At 40.9% G+C, this 20,503-nt stretch overlaps 1 protein-coding gene across 1 annotated transcript; it reads left to right on the top strand.

Moving 5' to 3' along the window:
- The first annotated feature begins 21 nt into the window (after nt 1-21).
- Nucleotides 22-20,387, top strand: LOC138978837 (myogenesis-regulating glycosidase-like). The gene is made up of 7 exons (XM_070351625.1): nt 22-153; nt 7,229-7,389; nt 8,055-8,387; nt 8,958-9,157; nt 9,674-10,281; nt 11,070-18,619; nt 19,889-20,387. The coding sequence occupies exons 2-6, from the start codon at nt 7,246-7,248 to the stop codon at nt 11,831-11,833; spliced, it is 2,049 nt and encodes a 682-aa protein (XP_070207726.1). The 5' UTR covers nt 22-153; nt 7,229-7,245; the 3' UTR covers nt 11,834-18,619; nt 19,889-20,387.
- The last annotated feature ends 116 nt before the right edge of the window (nt 20,388-20,503 follow it).

Genomic DNA, 20,503 nt, shown 5'->3' with positions numbered 1-20,503 from the left:
AGTGACCGGCCAGTGCACGTTTTTCAGTCTCATAAACATCATTGCACAGTGCAAGCTTGCATGGGTTCCAGGCTCCGGACAACTCAAAATTTGGTTTGATGCGAGAGCAAAGAAGGGTACAGCCCTTCTCCAGGTGAAAATTGACATCGTACGGTGAGTGCATGGGAAGGTTTTTGTCGTGATTTTGTAAACACGACCTTTGTCACTGACTCGACTGAGTGAGCATGTTTTCAGAGTGTGTTGTCAAGTTGGTGTGTTGATGACCTTATCCACCTAAGTATGCCAAGTAAGGTCACACAATCAATCAAGCCACACACGTTGCGTTCTGTACTCTTTTTGTCAAACGCGGCGGCAGAGAGAAACAGGCGGGCTCATGCAAGACTTAAAAATTGTACAGTGAAAGAGTGGAGAAATCCAATTATCCATGCTTGTTATAGTTTTTACTTTTCTCATAACTTAATGAATGACCAGCTGGGGGAACTGGGAGCATTGTTTTAATGTGGTATTGTTTACCTGTTCATTAGCTGAAAGTAAAATTAAAGTCTCTCTTTGACCTTGTTGCTGTTGATTAGAATTTTGATTCAGTTCATGTGATATTTCTTAATTTGTATCTAAATTTCTAGTTGACAGAAATCAAAAGTGCCATATATATACACGTATATATATTGCTATTTCATATGTTACGTGGATTTCCATTGGTCAATTGGGCAAAACTGAGCTCAGTGCAAAAGTGATATCGACGACATTTCCGTCGATATCAGTTTTGATATCGACGACCTAATTATTGCTTCCCCACTTCAAAAACAAAAAGACCTAAATTTAAAAACAGATATAATATACATATGAAAATGTAGTGATCCCAGAATTTAGTTGAGCAAGTGACTAAAGACTTTTTGAAAGAAAAGACATTTTGAAATACTGAAAAGTACAAGAAAAGAGTGAACAAAAAGAAATAATAATCAGAGGGAGGGATATGGAACAGCCAAAACTGAGACAAATACTTTTGTAATTTCTTTACAGTAAATACAAAATGTCCAGAGAATTAGCAATATATCTAACATTGACTGACTGTGTGAACAGACCATAGCAGAAGATATCATCACACAGTTCGTCAATATTGGGTAATATTGACGGACTGTGTGATGATATCTTCTGCTATGGTCTGTTGAGACAGTGATATCAAAATCGAGACCGAAGGTCGACATTTTGATATCACTGTCGAAACAGACAAATAGCAGAAGATATCATCACACAGTCAGTCAATGTTAGATATAATTGCTAATTCTCTGGACATTTTGTATTTACTGTAAAGAAATTACAAAAGTATTTGTCTCAGTTTTGGCTGTTCCATATCCCTCCCTCTGATTATTATTTCTTTTTGTTCACTCTTTTCTTGTACTTTTCAGTATTTTAAAATGTCTTTCCTTTCAAAAAGTCTTTAGTCACTTGCTCAACTAAATTCTGGGATAATTATATTTTCATATATATTTGTTTGTTTTTAAATTTAGATGTTTTTGTTTTTGAAGTGGGGAAGCAATAAAGAGGTTGTCGATATATACAGTAGTACCTGCCATATCCGGTCACCCATTAGTCATTGCAAAGGTGACCGCAAATATCAGGTGGCCGTTCATTACAGGCCCCCTCCTCCTCCAAAAAAACCCAAAAAACACGATCAAGTTTTCATGAAGAAAAGAAAGCGATCATCCACGAGCCGCCGATTCATTGTCTCTGTTAGTTTTGCTTTCGTTTATACATCTTAATTATTTGCGTGTTTAACTCGATCGTCCTGGCTAAGCTATTGTTTCGTATGTTTCTATGTGTGTTGTTTGGATTATTATATATGTATTTGAGTGTCAGATAAACAAGTGTTTCAAACTCACATCAGCTGTGATCGATCCGGAAGTGACTGCCGTAAATGTACATGTATGCGCATGTCTGTATTTACAGTTTGCGCATGCGTAAGTATTCATGTCGTCTGCTCGTGCTGTGCCGTCTGTGCACACAACACACACACACACACACCACAGGCGCTCGCCCGCGAAAGTGACAAGTGGCCGTTAAGTGGCCGCTCCTGTCGAGTAAGAGGGGGCACCTTAGGGCAAAAATCAGTGACCGTTGACCGCGTCAGACAGGTTAACGGCCATTAAGAGTCAATTATAGAAGGAAAACTCATTAGTCATGGGAAAGCTGGCCGCTCCGGGTAGGTTCACGCCCACGAAAGGGCCGGAAATGGAAGGGACTGCTGTATCAAAACTGATATTTTGCACTGAGCTCAGTTTTGCCCAATTGACCAATGGAAATCCACGTAACATATGAAATAGCAATATATATTGATATACTGTGCTGTGTATTGTTTTGTGTCACTATGATTTACAGGTCAGTGCAATGCCAGAAGCTAGGGCATATGGGCTCTAAAAGACCTGCCAAGGCTTTAATGATAGAATTACCACTGCTAGCAAATAAATCGCAGTATTTTGTTAAGTAATGTTATGCAAACAGTAGCAAAAGTGGTTTGCTTGTTCCAGCTGCTAGATTAGCCGGAGTGGGTGAACATTGTAAAACTCCACCAGCCCAATTTTAACGATGGAACTGGTTATGCAAATTCATGAGATTCCTTACTTTTTACCATCCTGAAGAAGGCAGCGACAAGCTGTCGAAATATTGATTAAGAATGTACCAAACCTGGTTACTATTGTGTTCTCTTTTTATTTAAATGTTTAACCCAAATTGCACGCCTTTGGTTAAACACCTTCTGCGCTACTGTTCAGTCTGAAAGAGTGTAAAGTTTGAAGGCCATTTAGACGGGCGCAGTGGCGTGGTGGTAAGACGTCGGCCTCCTAATCGGGAGGTCGTGAGTTCGAATCCCGGTCGCTGTCGCCTGGTAGGTTAAGAGTGGAGATTTTTCCGATCTCCCAGGTCAACTTATGTGCAGACCTGCTAGTGACTTAACCCCCTTCATGTGTACACGCAAGCACAAGACCAAGTGCGTACGGAAAAGATCCTGTAATCCATGTCAGTTCAGTGGGTTATAGAAACATGAAAATACCCAGCATGCCTTCCCCCCCCCCCCCCCCCCCCTGAAATCGGCATATGCTGCCTGAATGGCGGGGTAAAAACGGTCATACATGTAAAAATAGACTCGTGCTAAAAACAAGAGTGAACGTGGGAGTCTGAGCCCATGAACAAAGAAGAAGAAGAAGAAGAAGAATGCCATTTAGCACTGGCAATGCATGAGGACACTACGTCCTGTTGCCGTTCAATCAGTGCACAATGTACTGAACAATCTTGGGCAACAAAGCATGTGATACGTATGTGCACCCACCCGCACCATTTTAGAAACCACTCTCAAAAAACGTACATGATGCACCAACAAGAAATGGAGGAGGTTACACTGAGGCGTTAAAATTTCTGTTTACTCACATTGCGGAAATTTATGACTAAGTCAGCACAATTTGAAGCTGAGGTTTGTGTACTTTAGATGAAATCCCAGGACGGCCGTTCAATGCATAAGATGATATTTCATAAACTGAGGTCTATGTTCATATGCCGAATCCTGTGTGTGTGCAAGAGAGAGAGAGGCTCCGTGTAAGGATTAAGACAGAGGAGGGGGGGGGGGGGGGGGGAGATGATGCACAGACAGGGGAGATAAGTAGACTAAGAGATCGAGAGAGGATTGTGGATGTTTGGGTCAGGAGTACAACAATTTTGTTTTCAGTGTGCAAACATGCTTGTTTGATCAGGAGTGAAATCTGAGATGACTCACAGCGATTTTGTTCTAGGTGTCATGAATGTGACTGGTACCATCCTTCCGTCTTATTCAGTTTTGTGGGCGGCCGTTGAAGTTGTGCTTATGTTTCAGTTTCCAGTTGAAATTTTCATGTTGTGAGCAGTTCCTGGTGGTGGTTTGTTTTGTTGTTTGATGGATTGCTTGTTTGTTTTTGATTCGTATTTGCAGTGCTGGCAAGGGCAGAACACTTGGAATTTAGAATCAAAAGGACAGGTGCAAAGCGTTCTAGGAGCGATGTATTCACAGCCAATTATATAACTTTTTACAATCCAACAACATTCTCACACCTACACAGTCCGGTTTTATACCCGGCGACTCGACGATCTGTCAACTTGTCTCCATATATAATGACTTGTGTTCAAACTACGACAACGGTTTAACAACACAGGCGGTATTTTTTGATGTGTCAAAAGCTTTTGATAAAGTTTGGCACAAAGGATTATTGGTAAAACTGGAGTCGATTGGTGTTCGAGGCCGACTATTGTCATGGTTTCGTAGCTATTTAACAAACCGTGTTCAATTAGTTGTTGTTAAAGGTGCCAAGTCAGAGTTAAAAGGTTTACAAGCAGGCGTTCCTCAGGGTTCAGTGTTAGGCCCCTTGTTATTTTTGATTTATATAAATGACATTGTAAATGATATTGAGTCTGTTATCAAATTGTTTGCTGATGATACTAGTTTGTCACTTGCATTAAATGACCCGATTCGACGTGCCGGAATTCTTAATTCAGACCTTGATCAAATTAGTTGTTGGGCAGCACGTTGGAAAGTTACATTTAATGAAACCAAATCTAAACTGCTGAATATAAAACGTGATTTAAACCAAAATGACCCTCTATTTTTTAATGGAAATCTCCTGGAAGACATACCAGAACACAAGCATCTTGGCATTTTTTTGCAAAACGATTGTAAATGGGACGCTCAAATTAGAAATATTGTGAAAAAGACCACTTTGTTGATTAACTGCTTAAGATATTATAAGTATAAGTTATGCAGAAATAGTTTGGAAATAATGTATAAATCTTTTATTCTGCCACATTTCGATTACGCTGATGTGTTATGGGACAATTGTACCGAAGCCTTATCAAAAACACTTGAAAAATTACACCTTGAAGCATTACGTGTTATAATTGGCGGTGTGCGGAGAACAATTAAGCCATGATAAGATTTACAAAGAAAGTGGTTTTTGTAGTCTAAAGGAACGCCGAAAACGACATAAATTAATTTTATTTCACAAAATGGTTCATGGTAAATGTCCACAATATTTAATTAACCTCTTGCCACCACTAGTCTCTTCACTAAATCCCTACCACAGAAGACGACCATTCGAAAGATTCGTACCAGCACATAGGACAGACATATTCCGAACATCCTTCATTCCATTCTCCACAGTTTTATGGAATAATTTGCCTGATGTGATTAAAACAACAAATTCAATAAGCGAGTTTAAGCATTATTTACAAAGTCCTGATCATAGTGTACCAGCTTATTATTATTTTGGAAAACGACAGACAGAAGTTCAACACTGCAGAATGCGTTTAAATATTAGTAACCTTAATTCAGACTTGTGTAAACGCCATCTAAAAGATAACGCACAGTGTGTTTGCGGTGATCCAAATGAAACAGCCGAACATTATTTATTAAACTGCACTTTGTATGCAGATGCTCGTCTGACAACAATCAATTCGTTGCCTGTTCACTTCAGACGCGTGGAAATATTATTAAAAGGTAGCGAGCAATATTCTGTTCGTAATAACATATTGATATTTGAGTCTGTCCAATCGTTTATTGTTAAATCTGGTCGACTGATTTGATATATGTGTTCACGCATTGATAGTGTATATGTGTGTGGGCAGGCGATCTATGTGTACCTCCACACTGCCTCTCTCTGTGTTATCGTATTTGATTACATAAGCAGCGAATAAGTAATGATTATTATCGTTTGTCTCGTATCTTATATGTTAACGAATTACTGCCTTCCATAAAAAATTGTTACATTTACTTGAATTTACATGTTGCATGTTTTAGACTTGATGCTCTCTTCCTATGCGCTTTCGTCCTAGTCTCTCCTTGTGGTTGTTAGTACTTTCTTCCTCCTCCCCCTCCCTTTTCTTTTTTATCTTCTGTAGATTCTTTTGTTCCTATTTAGCTCCCCATCCCCATTCTTTCAATTTGTTCTTCTGGTTTATTGTTGTTATATCCACCATTACGAAAATGTGTGTAATTTAGTATTGTTCTGGTCACGTGATATAAGCATTTGCTTGAGTGCGTGTCCTAGCTGTGTTTCGAACTGTTCATGCGAAGAAATTCTGAATAAAATTTTGTTTAAACCAAAAGGACAGGTGCAGTGGCGTGGTGGTAAGACGTCGGCCTCCTAATCGGGAGGTTGTGAGTTCAAATCACGGTCGCTGCCGCCTGGTGGGTTAAGAGTGGAGATTTTTCCGATCTCCCACTGGTCAACTTATGTGCAGACCTGCTAGTGACTTAACCCCCTTCATGTGTACACGCAAGCACAAGACCAAGTGCACATGGAAAAGATCCTGTAATCCATGCCAGAGTTCGGTGGGTTATAGAAACACGAAAATACCCAGCATGCCTCCCCCAGACCTGTTTACACTTACGATTTTGGCGTAATTTATTACGATTTTCTGCAAAAAATACGCCATTCCGCTATCCGTGTCAAGACTACGATTTTCATAAATAAAAATGTTTAAAAAAAAAATTAAAAAATATATTTTTTATTTTTATTTTTTTTTATCAATTCACATGTTTGGCATTGTTTTTTTCAATGGCAAAATGGGGTGAAAAAGCACAGGACTGACCAGAGATCATGTCTGTCTGACGAGACGCTGGAGAGCCTTATTCTAGTGGTGAAGTCTCGCCCTCACTCATTCGGCAAGCGCAAGTACAGTAGAGAAGCGCTTGACACACTGAAAAAGGCCTACTACGAGCAAAAGAAAAAGAATCAGTGATGCATGTGCTTTTGATGGGATCTTCTTTGAAATTATGATGACTACAAAAACTGACTGATGTGTTTTGTTTGTAAATGATGGATATATGTGCATGATTGCGTTTCGCAGACACAGTTGTCATGTGCCGCGGCGTTGTAATTGGCGACGAATGCTGGATGATTACTATTTTTGTGCCAGGATTACTATTTTTGGGGCTGAGCATTACTCCAAAACACTTATGGGGGTAAACAGGTCTGCTCCCCCGAAATCAGCGTTTGCTGATTGAATGGCAGGGTAAAAACGGTCATACACGTAAAAATCCACTCATGCAAAAAACATGAGTGAACGTGGGAGTTTCAGCCCATGAACGAAGAAGAAGAAGAAGAAGAAGAAGAATCAAATGAATTTTAGGAAAGGGGGGGGGGGGAGGTTGTATATTTCTATATTTGTTGAAATGTATTTTATTTAACTCATTTTTGTGTTGAACATGCAGTTTAAACTGAAATCAAGATGGCAGATCGTCATCAGACGGTGACCATAGAGAAACAGTGGCTGCAGAGGGTTGCAGTGGTTGTACCGCTTCTGTCTGCCTTTCTCTACCTCTCCTTCATCATGCTGTTTGGGCCCTGCACCATGAGTCTGCCTGGGTTCAAGGTAAATTGTGCTCAACATTTTTTGTTGGTTTGTTTGCTTAACGCCCAGCCGACCACGAAGGGCCATATCAGGGCGGTGCTGCTTTGACATATAACGTGCGCCACACACAAGACAGAAGTCGCAGCACAGCCTTCATGTCTCACCCAGTCACATTATTCTGACACCGGACCAACCAGTCCTAGCACTAACCCCATAATGCCAGACGCCAGGCGAAGCAGCCACTAGATTGCCAATTTTAAAGTCTTAGGTATGACCCGCCCGGAGTTCGAACCCATGACCTCCCGATCACGGGGCGGACGCCTTACCACTAGGCCAACCGTGCCGGTCGTGCTCAACAGCAGAATGATTGACTAAATGTTGATGTGGAGTTGTTGACTGAATGTCTATATGCCATTACTGACTGCAGTGATTGACTGATTATGTTGACTGTAATTATAATGAAAAATAACTGACTGCAGGCTGAATGTTCACTGTAATTACTGAATGTTGCTTGTAATTTCTGACTGCATCAATTGACTGAATGTTGACTGCAATAAGTGATGACATGTCTGAATGTTCTTTTCTTGCCATGTTGATTAAAGCGGTTCAACTTTTTAAGGATTTGTGTTTGATCTCTCAGTAACATCACAATTAACGTATTGTTGATGGTTAAGGTGACTTTTCAGGTGACAGGTGACCTTGACTTCCGCTTTACGACCTATGGAGGCGAACCTCTCCTCTCAGGTCACTTTGACTTTGGTCACCCACGACCGGATAGCATGGACTTTGGAAAAACCATGATTGACCGTATGGATTACTGCCCGTCCGAGAAAGAGTACAACACGGGCTGCATAGAGGAGGAACACAACCAGAGAATCAGGGTCACGTACGAGACGACAACTTTAGCGGAGTGTTATCACATTGTGCGCGAAGGTCTGCGCTGTCCGAGCCAAGAGGTCAAGGACTGCTTTGACATGAGTGGAGCTCACTGGTACGGTGGCTACGAGTCTTTCAGCCAGGTGAGAATTAAACTGTCATGTAACTTGCTGAATCATGTACTGACTTAATCTCTCTTTTGAAAGCCATCTTAATAGTGCACCTCTTAATAGTCGAAGGTGAACAGGTTTTAGGTGAGATTTTTATTATTAATTTCTTAATTTTAAGTTTATTTTTCAGGACAAATCCAAGGTTTTCCAATTTGCTCGCAGGGGTTCAGCTGAAAGTTGACCTGAGTTTTAATTCTTTACAATCAAGGTGTAGCCTGAAAAGTAGATTGTTGTAAAAGGCATTTTAATGTTATTACAGGGCTAGAAATATTGTAACAATATTGTTGCTACAGAAAAAACTCAGCTTGGTAAGTCTGACCTGTGAATGGAATCAATGTTTGGGAGAAGTATGTAAGTTTTCTTACTGTTACAGCATTCAGGGTTGGTTACCAGAAAATGCACAAAATAGGTGACTTGATGTGTCTTTTTAAAAGTTATTTGGTCTGCATGCACCCTTTCCCAATTTTCCAGCTAGCCAAAATTTTAATGAGTAGCTTGATACTCAGTGCCATGAATAATCAAGCCTATTTCTGTCACATTCAGCCCTGGCCGCTGGAGAAGGCCCAGCTGGCAACGTCTGTGTACATGTCGGCCGATGTGGGGATCCACGGACACTCAGTGGGCGGTGTGCTGGAACGACTCTTCTTTAGTTCCAAGGGTGTGGGCATCTTCGTGTCCCAGGACTCGCCGCTGTATGTCAGCCTCAACCCTCTGGGCGACCATCGCCTCTGTCTGTCTGCCAAGTGAGTGCTTGTGTGTAGGCTGGAGGCGGGTGGGAAGATGGCTCAGTCAGTAGTGCCGCTCTGTTAGTTTCAACCCTCTGAGCGACCACCACTCTGTCTGCCAAGTGAGTGCTTGTGTGTAGGCTGGAGGGTTAAAAGGATGTGATGGTTTTGTAAGGTCCTTGTAAGGCCGCTCTATGTCAGTCTCAACTATAAAATGTGTTCATTTATCTGTGTATGTTGTTTCTACAATGATGGCAGGAGTCGAAAGTTTGTCCAAAAGTCCAGTTGTATAGATGTGGAAATTGAAAATAAAATGATATGGAAATGATAATAATTTGCAAAATGATAAGGAAATAATAATAATTAGCAAAATGATAAGAAAATAATAATAATTTGAAATGATAAGCAAAGAATAATAATTTGCAAAATGATAAGGAAATATAATTTGCAAAATGATAAGGAAATATAATTTGCAAAATGATAAGGAAATAATAATAATTAGCAAAATGATAAGGAAATAATACCAATTTGCAGGTATGATGACGGGCGCTACAGAAGCGTCGCGGGTGCGCCCCCAACGCTGAACTACACCATCTGCCACGCCACCAACGCTCGCACCATCTTTGAGTACATGTCCGAGCGCTTCATTCCCCGCCCCCAAGAGATCCCCGACACCAAGCTGTTCACACATCCCAAGTGGTCCACCTGGGCCATGTTCAACAAGGACATCACCCAGCAGAAAGTCCTAGACTTTGCCGCCAACATCACAAAGTTTAAACTGCCCGCCGCCCAACTGGAGATTGACGATATGTGGTCAGCAAAGTACGGAGACTTGGACTTTGACTTGGAGAAGTTTCCAGACCCGACCGGGATGGTGAAGCAGCTGAACAAGATGGGGTTCCGGGTGACCTTGTGGACCCATCCCTTCATGAGTCTCGACTCCAAAGCTTTCTTAGAGGCTGCGGAGAATCACTACGCCGTCGGCACGAGGGGGAGTCAGAATCCGGCGCTGGTCCGATGGTGGAATGGCAAAATGGCGGCTTTGCTGGATGTGACCAATCCGGCGGCTGTGCTGTGGTATCTGGAGAGGCTTGAAGCCTTGAAGAACAAGTACAACATCAGCTCCTTCAAGTTTGATGCAGGTATGCTTCTATCTTTGTTTGTTTGTTGTGGCACAGTGATTAGAGCCCTTGCCTCTCATGCTGGACGTTGTGGGTTCGATCCCCACCTGGGGCGAATACAAATACCCGATTTTTATGAGAGCTCCCCAGTCCACCCAGCTGGAATTGGGTACCTGACCCTATTCAGGGCCGGGGAAGGCAAAGGCAGCGAGGGAGAAGAGATGGCACGGCCCTCATAAAGCTGGCCTGAGAGTAGTTGAGATCTCTAACATCTTTCTCCCCCATGACCAAATGTGACCCTCCACCACGGAATGAGTCGCATGTCACCTTTGCATGATTTTCATATTTTTACATTTGCATAAAGAGTTTTTTGTGCTCTATCCAGTGGTGAAAACCGTGTCAGAAAAGAGTGAGTTATAAGCCTGTGACTAAGGTGACCCTCACACTGTTACTAGACACTCCCCGGACTTATATTAAACCTAGCGCAGAACCGCGCGAGGTGACATGCGACTCATTTCGTGGTGGAGGGTCACAAATATGATGATTGGATTACCTTTACCTTTTCCTTTTACCTTGTCTTGTTCTTACCCTTCTTACTTGTATTTTCTTCTTCTTATCTTTTTTCTTTCTTTTCTTTTAAAAGTCTATGGGTGTGTGTGGCATGGTTGAAAGTTTAAACGGATGCGTTTTGAGTGAAGGAGACTTTCTTTTCACATAGATCAATTTTTGTTTAAAACACACATTCTTGAAGCTTTATTCGCTGGTTTTGTGAGCTCATCAATCTATACCTCTCCTATCTTACCATGCAGGGGAAGCGATGTTTGTACCTGAGACACCCGAGACGTACAGCTTCATGCAGAATCCAGGCGTCTACAGCAAGGGCTGGGCAGAGCTGGCTCACCAGTCCGACCCCAACCGGCGACGCCAAGAAGTCCGAGTTGCCTGGAACACACAATCCCTCCCCATTTTTACCCGTGTCTTTGACCGATGGACTGCCTGGGAGTCGGAGGAGGGCGGCCTTCAAACGGTCATCCCGATCACCTTGACCCTCGGTCTCCTCGGTTACCCGTTCGTCTTGCCAGACATGATCGGCGGAAACGCTTACGGCGATGCGTCGTTCTCCCAGGGAGCGTTCCCGGACAAGGAGTTGTTTGTACGATGGTTGCAGGCCTGCGCTCTGCTCCCTGCGCTGCAGTTCTCCGTCTCGCCGTGGATCTACGACAACGAGGTGATCGCCATAACTCAGAAGTACGTCAAACTCCATGAGAGCTATGCCCCGACTATCATCAACTTGGCAAGGGAGGCTATTACCACAGGCCGGCCTATTATCCGCCCCTTGTGGTGGATTGACCCGCAAGATGAGGTTGCGTTGACCATCAGCTCGCAGTTTTTGCTAGGTGATGATGTGATGGTAGCTCCTGTTATGGTCAAAGGCGCTCGCAGGCGTGATGTTTACGTTACGCTTGGGAAGTGGAAGGATTTGCTTCGTGATCAGGTCATCACAGGGCCCACATGGCTCAGAGAGTATGAGGTTCACCTCGATGAGTTGCCTGTGTTTGAAAGAATTGTGTAAGCGTGTTGGTGATATTTGTTTGTTTGTCTTTTGGGCTAGCAGTGTAGTTCAGTCACAGATCCACATAGGACCGTAATTAGTCAGTTGGACCCTTATTTAAAATATATGTATATGTCGTGCCGAATTCACATAATTGCTGATTCCGCGTAATGGGCAACATTTTTGCCCATTTTGCGTAATTTGCAAAACGTTGCCCAATACGTGAAATCGGCAGCATTTTGCCGAAATCGCGTAAAGGCTTCTAAAATTTGCCCATAATAAAATCGGCAGCCACTTTTTGGTTTTAAAGTTCTCAAGTGCCTGGGAAATTGGTAATTCCGTGAATTCGGCACGACATTTATATGTCCAAATCAATGTCCTGGCTTTGTCCACTTGGTAGGAAAGTTGATACTCTGACGACCTATAGCTCTTACATATCAAGACTTGTCAGACTGTTAAATGCCAGCGAAACCGAAAGGCTTCAAAAATTAAAGAGTGATCATTTTGACTTTTTTTGGCCATATTGTACATGTGTTTGAGTACAAAAACAACCACTTACTGACTTAGATCAACAATTTTTCTCCCGCAGTGGGGCACTGCGGTTATGAAATTAAAGGCCCCTTCTGTTTTTGGAACCGCAGGAGCTTTCTAGTTTGCTGTTAGGTAGATTTTTGGTTCCTCTTTCCTGTCATGCTCTCTTTTTCTTCATGAATTCTTTTCTTTTTTCTGCCTTCTTGCTCATTCACCTGTATTTTTTCCAAAAATCTCTTCTCTTGCCGCTTGTCTCGCGATTCATGTATAGTTTAATCTGTTAGTGTTCTGATGTAAGTCCAGCAGTAGATAGGTTAAGCCTATTTTAACATACTGGAAACTGGTAATCTTCCAGTAGGTATTAATTTAGTTTTACTAAAGCCTGCTGGGACACAAGTAATGGGTTAGTGCATTTGTAAACAGGAATCGCTTGACAAGTGGCCCCCTTCATCCCCCCCTTCCTCGTCCTGATATGGCTCTGCGTAGTCGGCTGGACGTTAAGCAACAAATAAACAAACAAACAAACAAACAAACAACAATTTTTCCTTTGAAGTTTTCTATCAATTATTTTGTAAATGAAACATTTAAATTACTGTGATAGAAATACATTTACTGACGCTGAGTGTGTTTTCATCATTGTGAACAAGACAAAATAACTTGAAACCTCGAGAACATGGGTGTTTTATAATCTAAAAACAAGAAAGGTAGGTTGTTGGAACGTTTGTTATTGACAAAACAATACATTCACAAATATATCGACCCAACGGTCTTTAAAGTGCACAGATAGCTATATATCGTTGGGTCGATATATTTGTGAATGTATTGTTTTGTCAATAACAAATGTTCCCAACAACCTACCTTTCTTGTTTTTTTATTCTGAATTTTGGAACGTTGGCAGTCGCTTTTTTTTAATTTTATTTATAGGTGTTTTATGTTTTCATTCTATGTTGAAGTTTTGAAGTTAATTTTTTTTTTCTCAGTGCTGCTTTTTTTTTATATATATTGTTTTTTTCTGTGTGGGTTTCTTCATGGATGCAAAATAGGTTTCTGACTTGATTAAGAGTTGCTTCTTTATTGTAAAATAACTGTTCCTTTTTGTTTATTTGATAGTTGTTTTTGTTGTTTTTGTTGTTGTTTGTTTTGTTTTTCTTTATCTTATGCTTTTAAGCAATGTATCTTTCAAGTTTAGATTCAGATATATTTGTATTGTATATCCAAGATGTCACAGAATTTCCCATTTCTTTATTCTGATTTTCTTTTGTAAGTGATATATTGATTTCAATTTATTTGTATTTCCTTTTTGGCTCACGTAAGTGTAGCCTATGCGATCGTAACTTTGTCTGTCTGTGCGTGCGTGCGTATGTGCGTGCGTGCGTGTGTATGTCTGTGGTAGAAACTCTAACATTTGAAGACGTCACATTACATTGACGTCACATTATGACGTAAGAGGGTTAGACGTCACGCGAAGGAAGTACTGAAAGTCTCGGTCATTATTATTTTGAGCGGGCCGAGACTAGTTGGCAGTCGTGTCCCTGTAAGTAGGCTACATGCAGACAGACAGATCTAGATCTAGTGTCTCGCTTTCTTGCACAGTTTCACCTATGCTCTTTCTGTGTGTGTGTGTGTGTGTGTGTGTGTGTGTGTGTGTGTGTGTGTGTGTGTGTGTGTGACGGAGTGATTGAGTTTGTGTTACTGTTTGTCGATTTCTTACGTGAGCCTTGATGGCTTCGCCTCTTGTTTTAAGAGGGCATGGGGAGGAGGGCTTAATGCTCTCTTGGTCACTTACTTAATCTTGTATCGTTGGAATAATTTGCGGTTCTTAGCATGCAAAAAAACGTAGCATGCACTCTTTCAGCTGTGACTGATATTTACGATTAGACAAATTCCGAAAATAACTCAGTCGGGTATGTATGGGTTGTGAAAGCGTGAATACCCTTGCTTTTACTGGGACAAACATTGGAGGGGCCAATCACTAGTGAGGGGTGTTTCTGAAACATGTGGACAGGTGAACATGTGAATTTATTTGTCTGAGAAAAAGCAAGGGTATTACCCCCCGCGGGTTAGGGGGAAGAATTTACCCGATGCTCCCCAGCATGTCGTAAGAGGCGACTAACGGATTCTGTTTCTCTTTTACCCTTGTTAAGTGTTTCTTGTATAGAATATAGTCAATTTTTGTAAAGATTTTAGTCAAGCAGTATGTAAGAAATGTTAAATCCTTTGTACTGGAAACTTGCATTCTCCCAGTAATTAAGGTAATATATTGTACTACGTTGCAAGCCCCTGGAGCAAATTTTTGATTAGTGCTTTTGTGAACAAGAAACAATTAGCAAGTGGCTCTATCCCATCTCCCCCCTTTCCCCGTCGTGATATAACCTTCGTGGTTGAAAACGACGTTAAACACCAAATAAAGAAAAAAAGCAAGGGTATTCACTCTTTCACAAGCCATACAAACCTGACAGAGTTATTTCCGAACATCGTCTATTCGGAGAAACGGTTTGATTTAATTGTCTGTACATCACTTCTTGACAAACTTTCAAAGTGAACAATAACTTTTTGTCTGTACGTCACTTCCTGACAAACTTTCAAAGTGAACAATAACTTTTTGTCTGTATTGTGTTTGTATGTGCTTAAATACCATGCATGTTATTGGACCTGATCACTTTGTGACAAACTTTCAAAGTGAACAATAACTTTTTGTCTGTATTGTGTTTGTATGTGCTTTACCATGCATGTTATTGGACCTGACCATTTTGTGACAAACTTTCAAAGTGAACAATAACTTTTTCTCTGTATTGTGTTTGTATGTGCTTAAATACCATGCATGTTATTGGACCTGATCACTTCCTGACAAACTTTCAAAGTGAACAATAACTTTTTGTCTGTATTGTGTTTGTATGTGCTTAAATACCATGCATGTTATTGGACCTGATCACTTCCTGACAAACTTTCAAAGTGAACAATAACTTTTTGTCTGTATTGTGTTTGTATGTGCTTAAATACCATGCATGTTATTGGACCTGATCACTTTGTGACAAACTTTCAAAGTGAACAATAACTTTTTGTCTGTATTGTGTTTGTATGTGCTTTACCATGCATGTTATTGGACCTGACCATTTTGTGATATTTTCTTTGCTACTGTGTTTTCTGTTATACGAATAGTTTCAGACTTTCCCTCTAATTTACTTACTTACTTAGGCCCTTTGTCCCCAGTGGAGCATAGGCCATTGACGACGTTTCTCATCGCACTCTGCTCTGGGCTGTTCTTTCCACTTCTGACCAGCTGGTGTCTTGCCTCTTTAGTTTGATCTGCCCCTCTGTCACGCCTCCAGCTGTTTCTTGGCCGTCCTCCCTTTCTTTTCCCCTGCGGGTTCCAAGTGAGAGCCTGGCGGGTGATGCAGGATGTTGGTTTCCTGAGGGTGTGTCCAACCCACCCCCACTTCCTTCTTAGAATGTGGCTGTCAACGGGCTCCTGGCCCGCCCTTTGCCACAGCTCTTCGTTTCAGATTTTGTCTGTCCACCTGCTGCGAGGATATTAATTTGAGTCAAGTCCATGAGGTGTGGACGGAGTTTATACAGCTGTCTTCTGTTCATGTCGTAAGAGGCGACTAACGGATTCTGTTTCTCCTTTTACCCCTGTTAAGTGTTTCTTGTATAGAATATAGTCAATGTTTGTAAAGATTTTAGTCAAGTCCCATCTCCCCCCTTTCCCCTATCCCATCTCCCCCCTTTCCCCCGTCGCGATATAACCTTGAATGGTTGAAAACGACGTTAAACACCAAATAAAGAAAGAAAGAAAATTTTAGTCAAGCAGTATGTAAGAAATGTTAAGTCCTTTGTGCTGGAAACTTGCATTCTCCCAGTATTAGGTCATATATTGTACTACGTTGCAAGCCCCTGGAGCAATTTTGTTATTAGTGCTTTTGTGAACAAGAAACAATTAACAAGTGGCTCTATCCCATCTCCCCCTTTTCCCCGTCGCGATATAACCTTGAACGGTTGAAAACCACGTTAAACACCAAATAAAGAAAGAATGTCTTCTGTTTTGTTTTGTGACAATCGTGTTGATGATAGCGTCTTGACATTACAATTGTGTTTAAATTATAACACAAGATCAGCATTCACCTTATATTTTCTGAATCGATTGCTTCAATGATTTTGATCTCCTAAGGAAGAGATTTGACTCGAAAAATGTGAAAATTGTTATGCATGTGTGTATGTTTTGTATGAGTATTTGTGATGATAATAATCGATAGCCATATTTAATCTCATTTGTTCTGCTGTGAGTTTAGTTTGTGTGCCATTCACAAAAATGCTGAGTAAGTCTCCCTCTGACTCTACCCTGTAGGCCAAGAAGGGCTTGATTTAGGTGTGCCATTAATAAATGTTAGTCAAAGCGAAAATGTGTACATTTTTATACAAAATTGTTCTGGCTGTACTATTGTTCATGTAACCAACTTTAACAATTAAATGTTCACTGTATCTGCTTTGAGTGTCAGTTTGCAGTCAAAAGACTCTCTTGCTGTGATAGTTTGAGTACATTAGTCATTATATCACTTAGTAAATAGTGTGTACGTTGTAGTGGTGTTGTTTTTGATGAATCAGTGTTAGAATATAACAAACCTTGATGAAGTTTGAATCTCTGAAACAGCTGATGCATGGCTTCGTATGTCGTAAGAAATGAATCATTGTCACGCCCTAATTAATCTATGCATTGGTGAAAAGGAAGGGCAGATGCTCAAAAGATTCAAAAGCCCTGTCGTATACTTGTTTTTATTAGCGGAATAAAGACACAGTGAGTTCATTTCATAGCTATTGTGAACATTTCCTTTTCAATTAATATTGTAATTCAATCAAGTTGGCGTTTTAATGAAACAGATCCTGTGATTGGTCAGAATCCCCCAACTCATTAAAAATTACCGGTCATTAATTACACATTAACATGCTTCCATTTGAAACTTCGAGGTCTTCATCGACGGAGGGCTTCAATTACACTTTGGGAGGGCGTCAATCCACGATGAAGACCGAGAAGTTTCAAATGGAAGCATGTAATGTTATTGTAATTCAATCTGACGACGATCTCTTTCCTGCGGTTGTAAACAGACAGAATTGCGTTCTGTTCTGTTCACATATATACTACTTTCAATCCACCTACCTGCAAGGGTCAAGTCCCAAGAAATATGTCTCTGTATTCCTATCGTATCACTCTGCTCCTGTTTTGTTTTCTTTCACACACATTTTCCCTTCCTTTTTGACGGGTTTCTGGACAGCAAACTCTAAAACAAATTCTTTTCATCACAAAAGCGATCTTTGGAATTGACTGACGTAGTCCGGAAGAATTCATGCATCAACTTACGTCACGTATTCGACGTCATCACTTCGCATACCTTATGGTCTCGGTATTTCGTTGGCCTTCATATTTCCTACTTGTAAAATGACCCTCAAAGCTAACTGAGACTAGTTGAGGCTGTATCAATGCGCCTCGCCAGCAGGTTGTTAATGAATTTTTTAGCGAGTGGTTATCGACAATTAATGACCGGTAATTTTTAATGAGTTGGGGCATTCTGACCAATCACAGGATCTGTTTCATTAAAACGCAAACTTGATTGAATTACAATTGTCGATAACCACTCGCTAAAAAAGCCATTAACCACCTGCTGGCTAGGCGCATTGATACAACCTCAACTAGTCTCGGTTAGCTTTGAGGGTCATTTTCCAAGTAGGAAATATGAAGGCCAACGAAATAACGAGACCATAAGGTATGCGAAGTGATGACGTCAAATACGTGACGTAAGTTGATGAATGAATTCTTCCGGACTACGTCAGTCAATTCCAAAGATCGCTTTTGTGATGAAAAGAATTTGTTTTAGAGTTTGCTGTCCAGAAACCCGTCAAAAAAGAAGGGAAAATGTATGTGAAACAAAAGAAAACAGGAGCAGAGTGATAAGATAGGAATACAGAGACATATTTCTTGGGACTTGACCCTTGCAGGTAGGTGGACTGAAAGTAGTGTGTCAACAGAACAGAACCAATTTTGTCTGTTTACCATCGCATGAAAGCAGGAAAGAGATCGTCGTCAGATTGAATTACAATAACATTAACATGCTTCCATTTGAAACTTCTTGGTCGTCATCGTGGATTGATGCCCTCCCAAAGTGTAATTGAAGCCCTCCGTCGGGCTCAATTAGCTTTGGTCGGGCGTCAATCCACGATGACGACCTCGAGGTTTCAAATGGAATCATGTTAATGTGTAATTGAAAGTAGGGGCGGGGACAATTAGTAAATGGAGGAATTTGTTTGTGCACTCCTGTAGATCAGACCAGAATTTGAGTTAAAGATGATGAAATATGGTTTAAAACCTAGCATTGAAAGGGATTTTTATATACACATTCCATTGAGGATTTTCTGAACTTCCTAATTATTTGATATATATCCACCATTTTTGATAGCTTCATACATTGATTGACAGATTCGACAACTTTCGCAAATAACTCCGTCTGGTTTGTAAGTCTTATTGAATGTTGAATACCCTTGCCAAAACCTCGGACAAACATTGTTGGAGCACACTTTTCCGACACACCCCTCGCTGGTGATTGGCCCCTCCAATGTTTGTCAGAGGTTTTGGCAAGGGTATTCACTCTTCCAGAAGCCATACAACCTGATGGAGTTATTATCGGAATTCGTCTATTATGTTTGATCACTACAGTAATATATATATTCGTCGTGTAATGAACACTTCTTATAATCATGCACAAGCGGAGGCGACCACGGTGCAAGGGAAGCTCTATGGCAGTCTGGACGACCTACAGCGCACGGCAACATTTGCGCGGAGAACCGGCGTTTCCATTTGAGTGACCGACAAGAAGAAGAAGAAGATAATCATGCACATGGAAAGCTGATCAAGTTTTGCAAACAATCAAAGACCTGGGTTATACTGTTACTATATTTGCCTGTTTAATTATTGTGGTGTCTGCTGACATTCACAAGTAAGTTTTGTCTTACCCCCCGCGGGTTAGGGGGAAGAATTTACCCGATGCTCCCCAGCATGTCGTAAGAGGCGACTAACGAATTCTGTTTCTCCTTTTACCCTTGTTAAGTGTTTCTTGTATAGAATATAGTCAATGTTTGTAAAGATTTTAGTCAAGCAGTATGTAAGAAATGTTAAGTCCTTTGTACTGGAAACTTGCATTCTCCCAGTAAGGTAATAATTATATTGTACTACGTTGCAAGCCCCTGGAGCAAATTTTTGATTAGTGCTTTTGTGAACAAGAAACAATTGACATATGGCTCTATCCCATCACCCTTCCCTCCGTCGCGATATAACCTTGAATGGTTGAAAACGACGTTAAACACCAAAGAAAGAAAGAAACAAGACAAAGTGTGCACGGAAAAGATCCTGTAATCCATGTCGGAGTTCGGTGGGTTATGGAAACACGAAAATACCCAGCATGCCTATATACTCAACGAAAGCGGAGTGAGCTGACTATATGCTCTCAGAGTATATAGTGTGGGGAACCCAAATGGGCAAACGAGCTCACACGTAACCAGAAAAATTCTGGAACGCTGAAGAAGAAGAATTATCTAAGTCAAGTTGTGCAGCACACAGACACATTATATAACTTGTTGAAAACTTTGTGCAAATAGGTACCACACTTATTTTTAACCACCATGCATGCACACTTCATTTGACAGTGCAGTGCTTTTGTATGTTTTGGGTAAGTCACTGATAATGAATTTTCATCACTTGAGATCATTGCACTTTTTTGTTTTTTGTTTTTGTTTGTTATGCTGTTGTCAATGTTGCTTTGACTGGGGGGAATACCCGAAGTATATGTTCTGGCTGATCAGATGTAAGGAAGTCTGTTCCCCAGTCAAAGTAGATTACATTATGTTGATGAATGCATGGGGGTGTGCATGTGATTTTGTGTTCATTAACACTACATTGATAATACATTACACTGTGTTACTTTTTCAGGCGAATGGAAATGCACACAAGAAATTCTTTATGAAATATATGTCATAAAAGAAATTGTTTTTCCAAACAAAATGTTCCTGTGAAATGCTTTCTGATATGTTTTCATGTGCTCCGATTCATTGTTGAGTAATACTACGTGACATGTATGGGGGAAAATGCAGGTATAATGTGACTGTACTCTGCAGTAG

Source organism: Littorina saxatilis, linkage group LG10 (genome assembly GCF_037325665.1).
Source record: "Littorina saxatilis isolate snail1 linkage group LG10, US_GU_Lsax_2.0, whole genome shotgun sequence".
Lineage (NCBI taxonomy): Eukaryota > Metazoa > Mollusca > Gastropoda > Littorinimorpha > Littorinidae > Littorina > Littorina saxatilis.
The sequence above is the reverse complement of the archived record's forward strand: the minus strand, read 5'-3'. Positions and strand labels throughout refer to the sequence as shown.

Coding starts and splice junctions, on each gene's coding strand:
- LOC138978837 (XM_070351625.1), top strand. CDS start 7,246: ATGGCAGATCGTCATCAGACGGTGACCATAGAGAAACAGTGGCTGCAG. Junction 7,390..8,054: donor TGAGTCTGCCTGGGTTCAAG/GTAAATTGTGCT, acceptor GTGACTTTTCAG/GTGACAGGTGACCTTGACTT. Junction 10,282..11,069: donor CTCCTTCAAGTTTGATGCAG/GTATGCTTCTAT, acceptor CTTACCATGCAG/GGGAAGCGATGTTTGTACCT.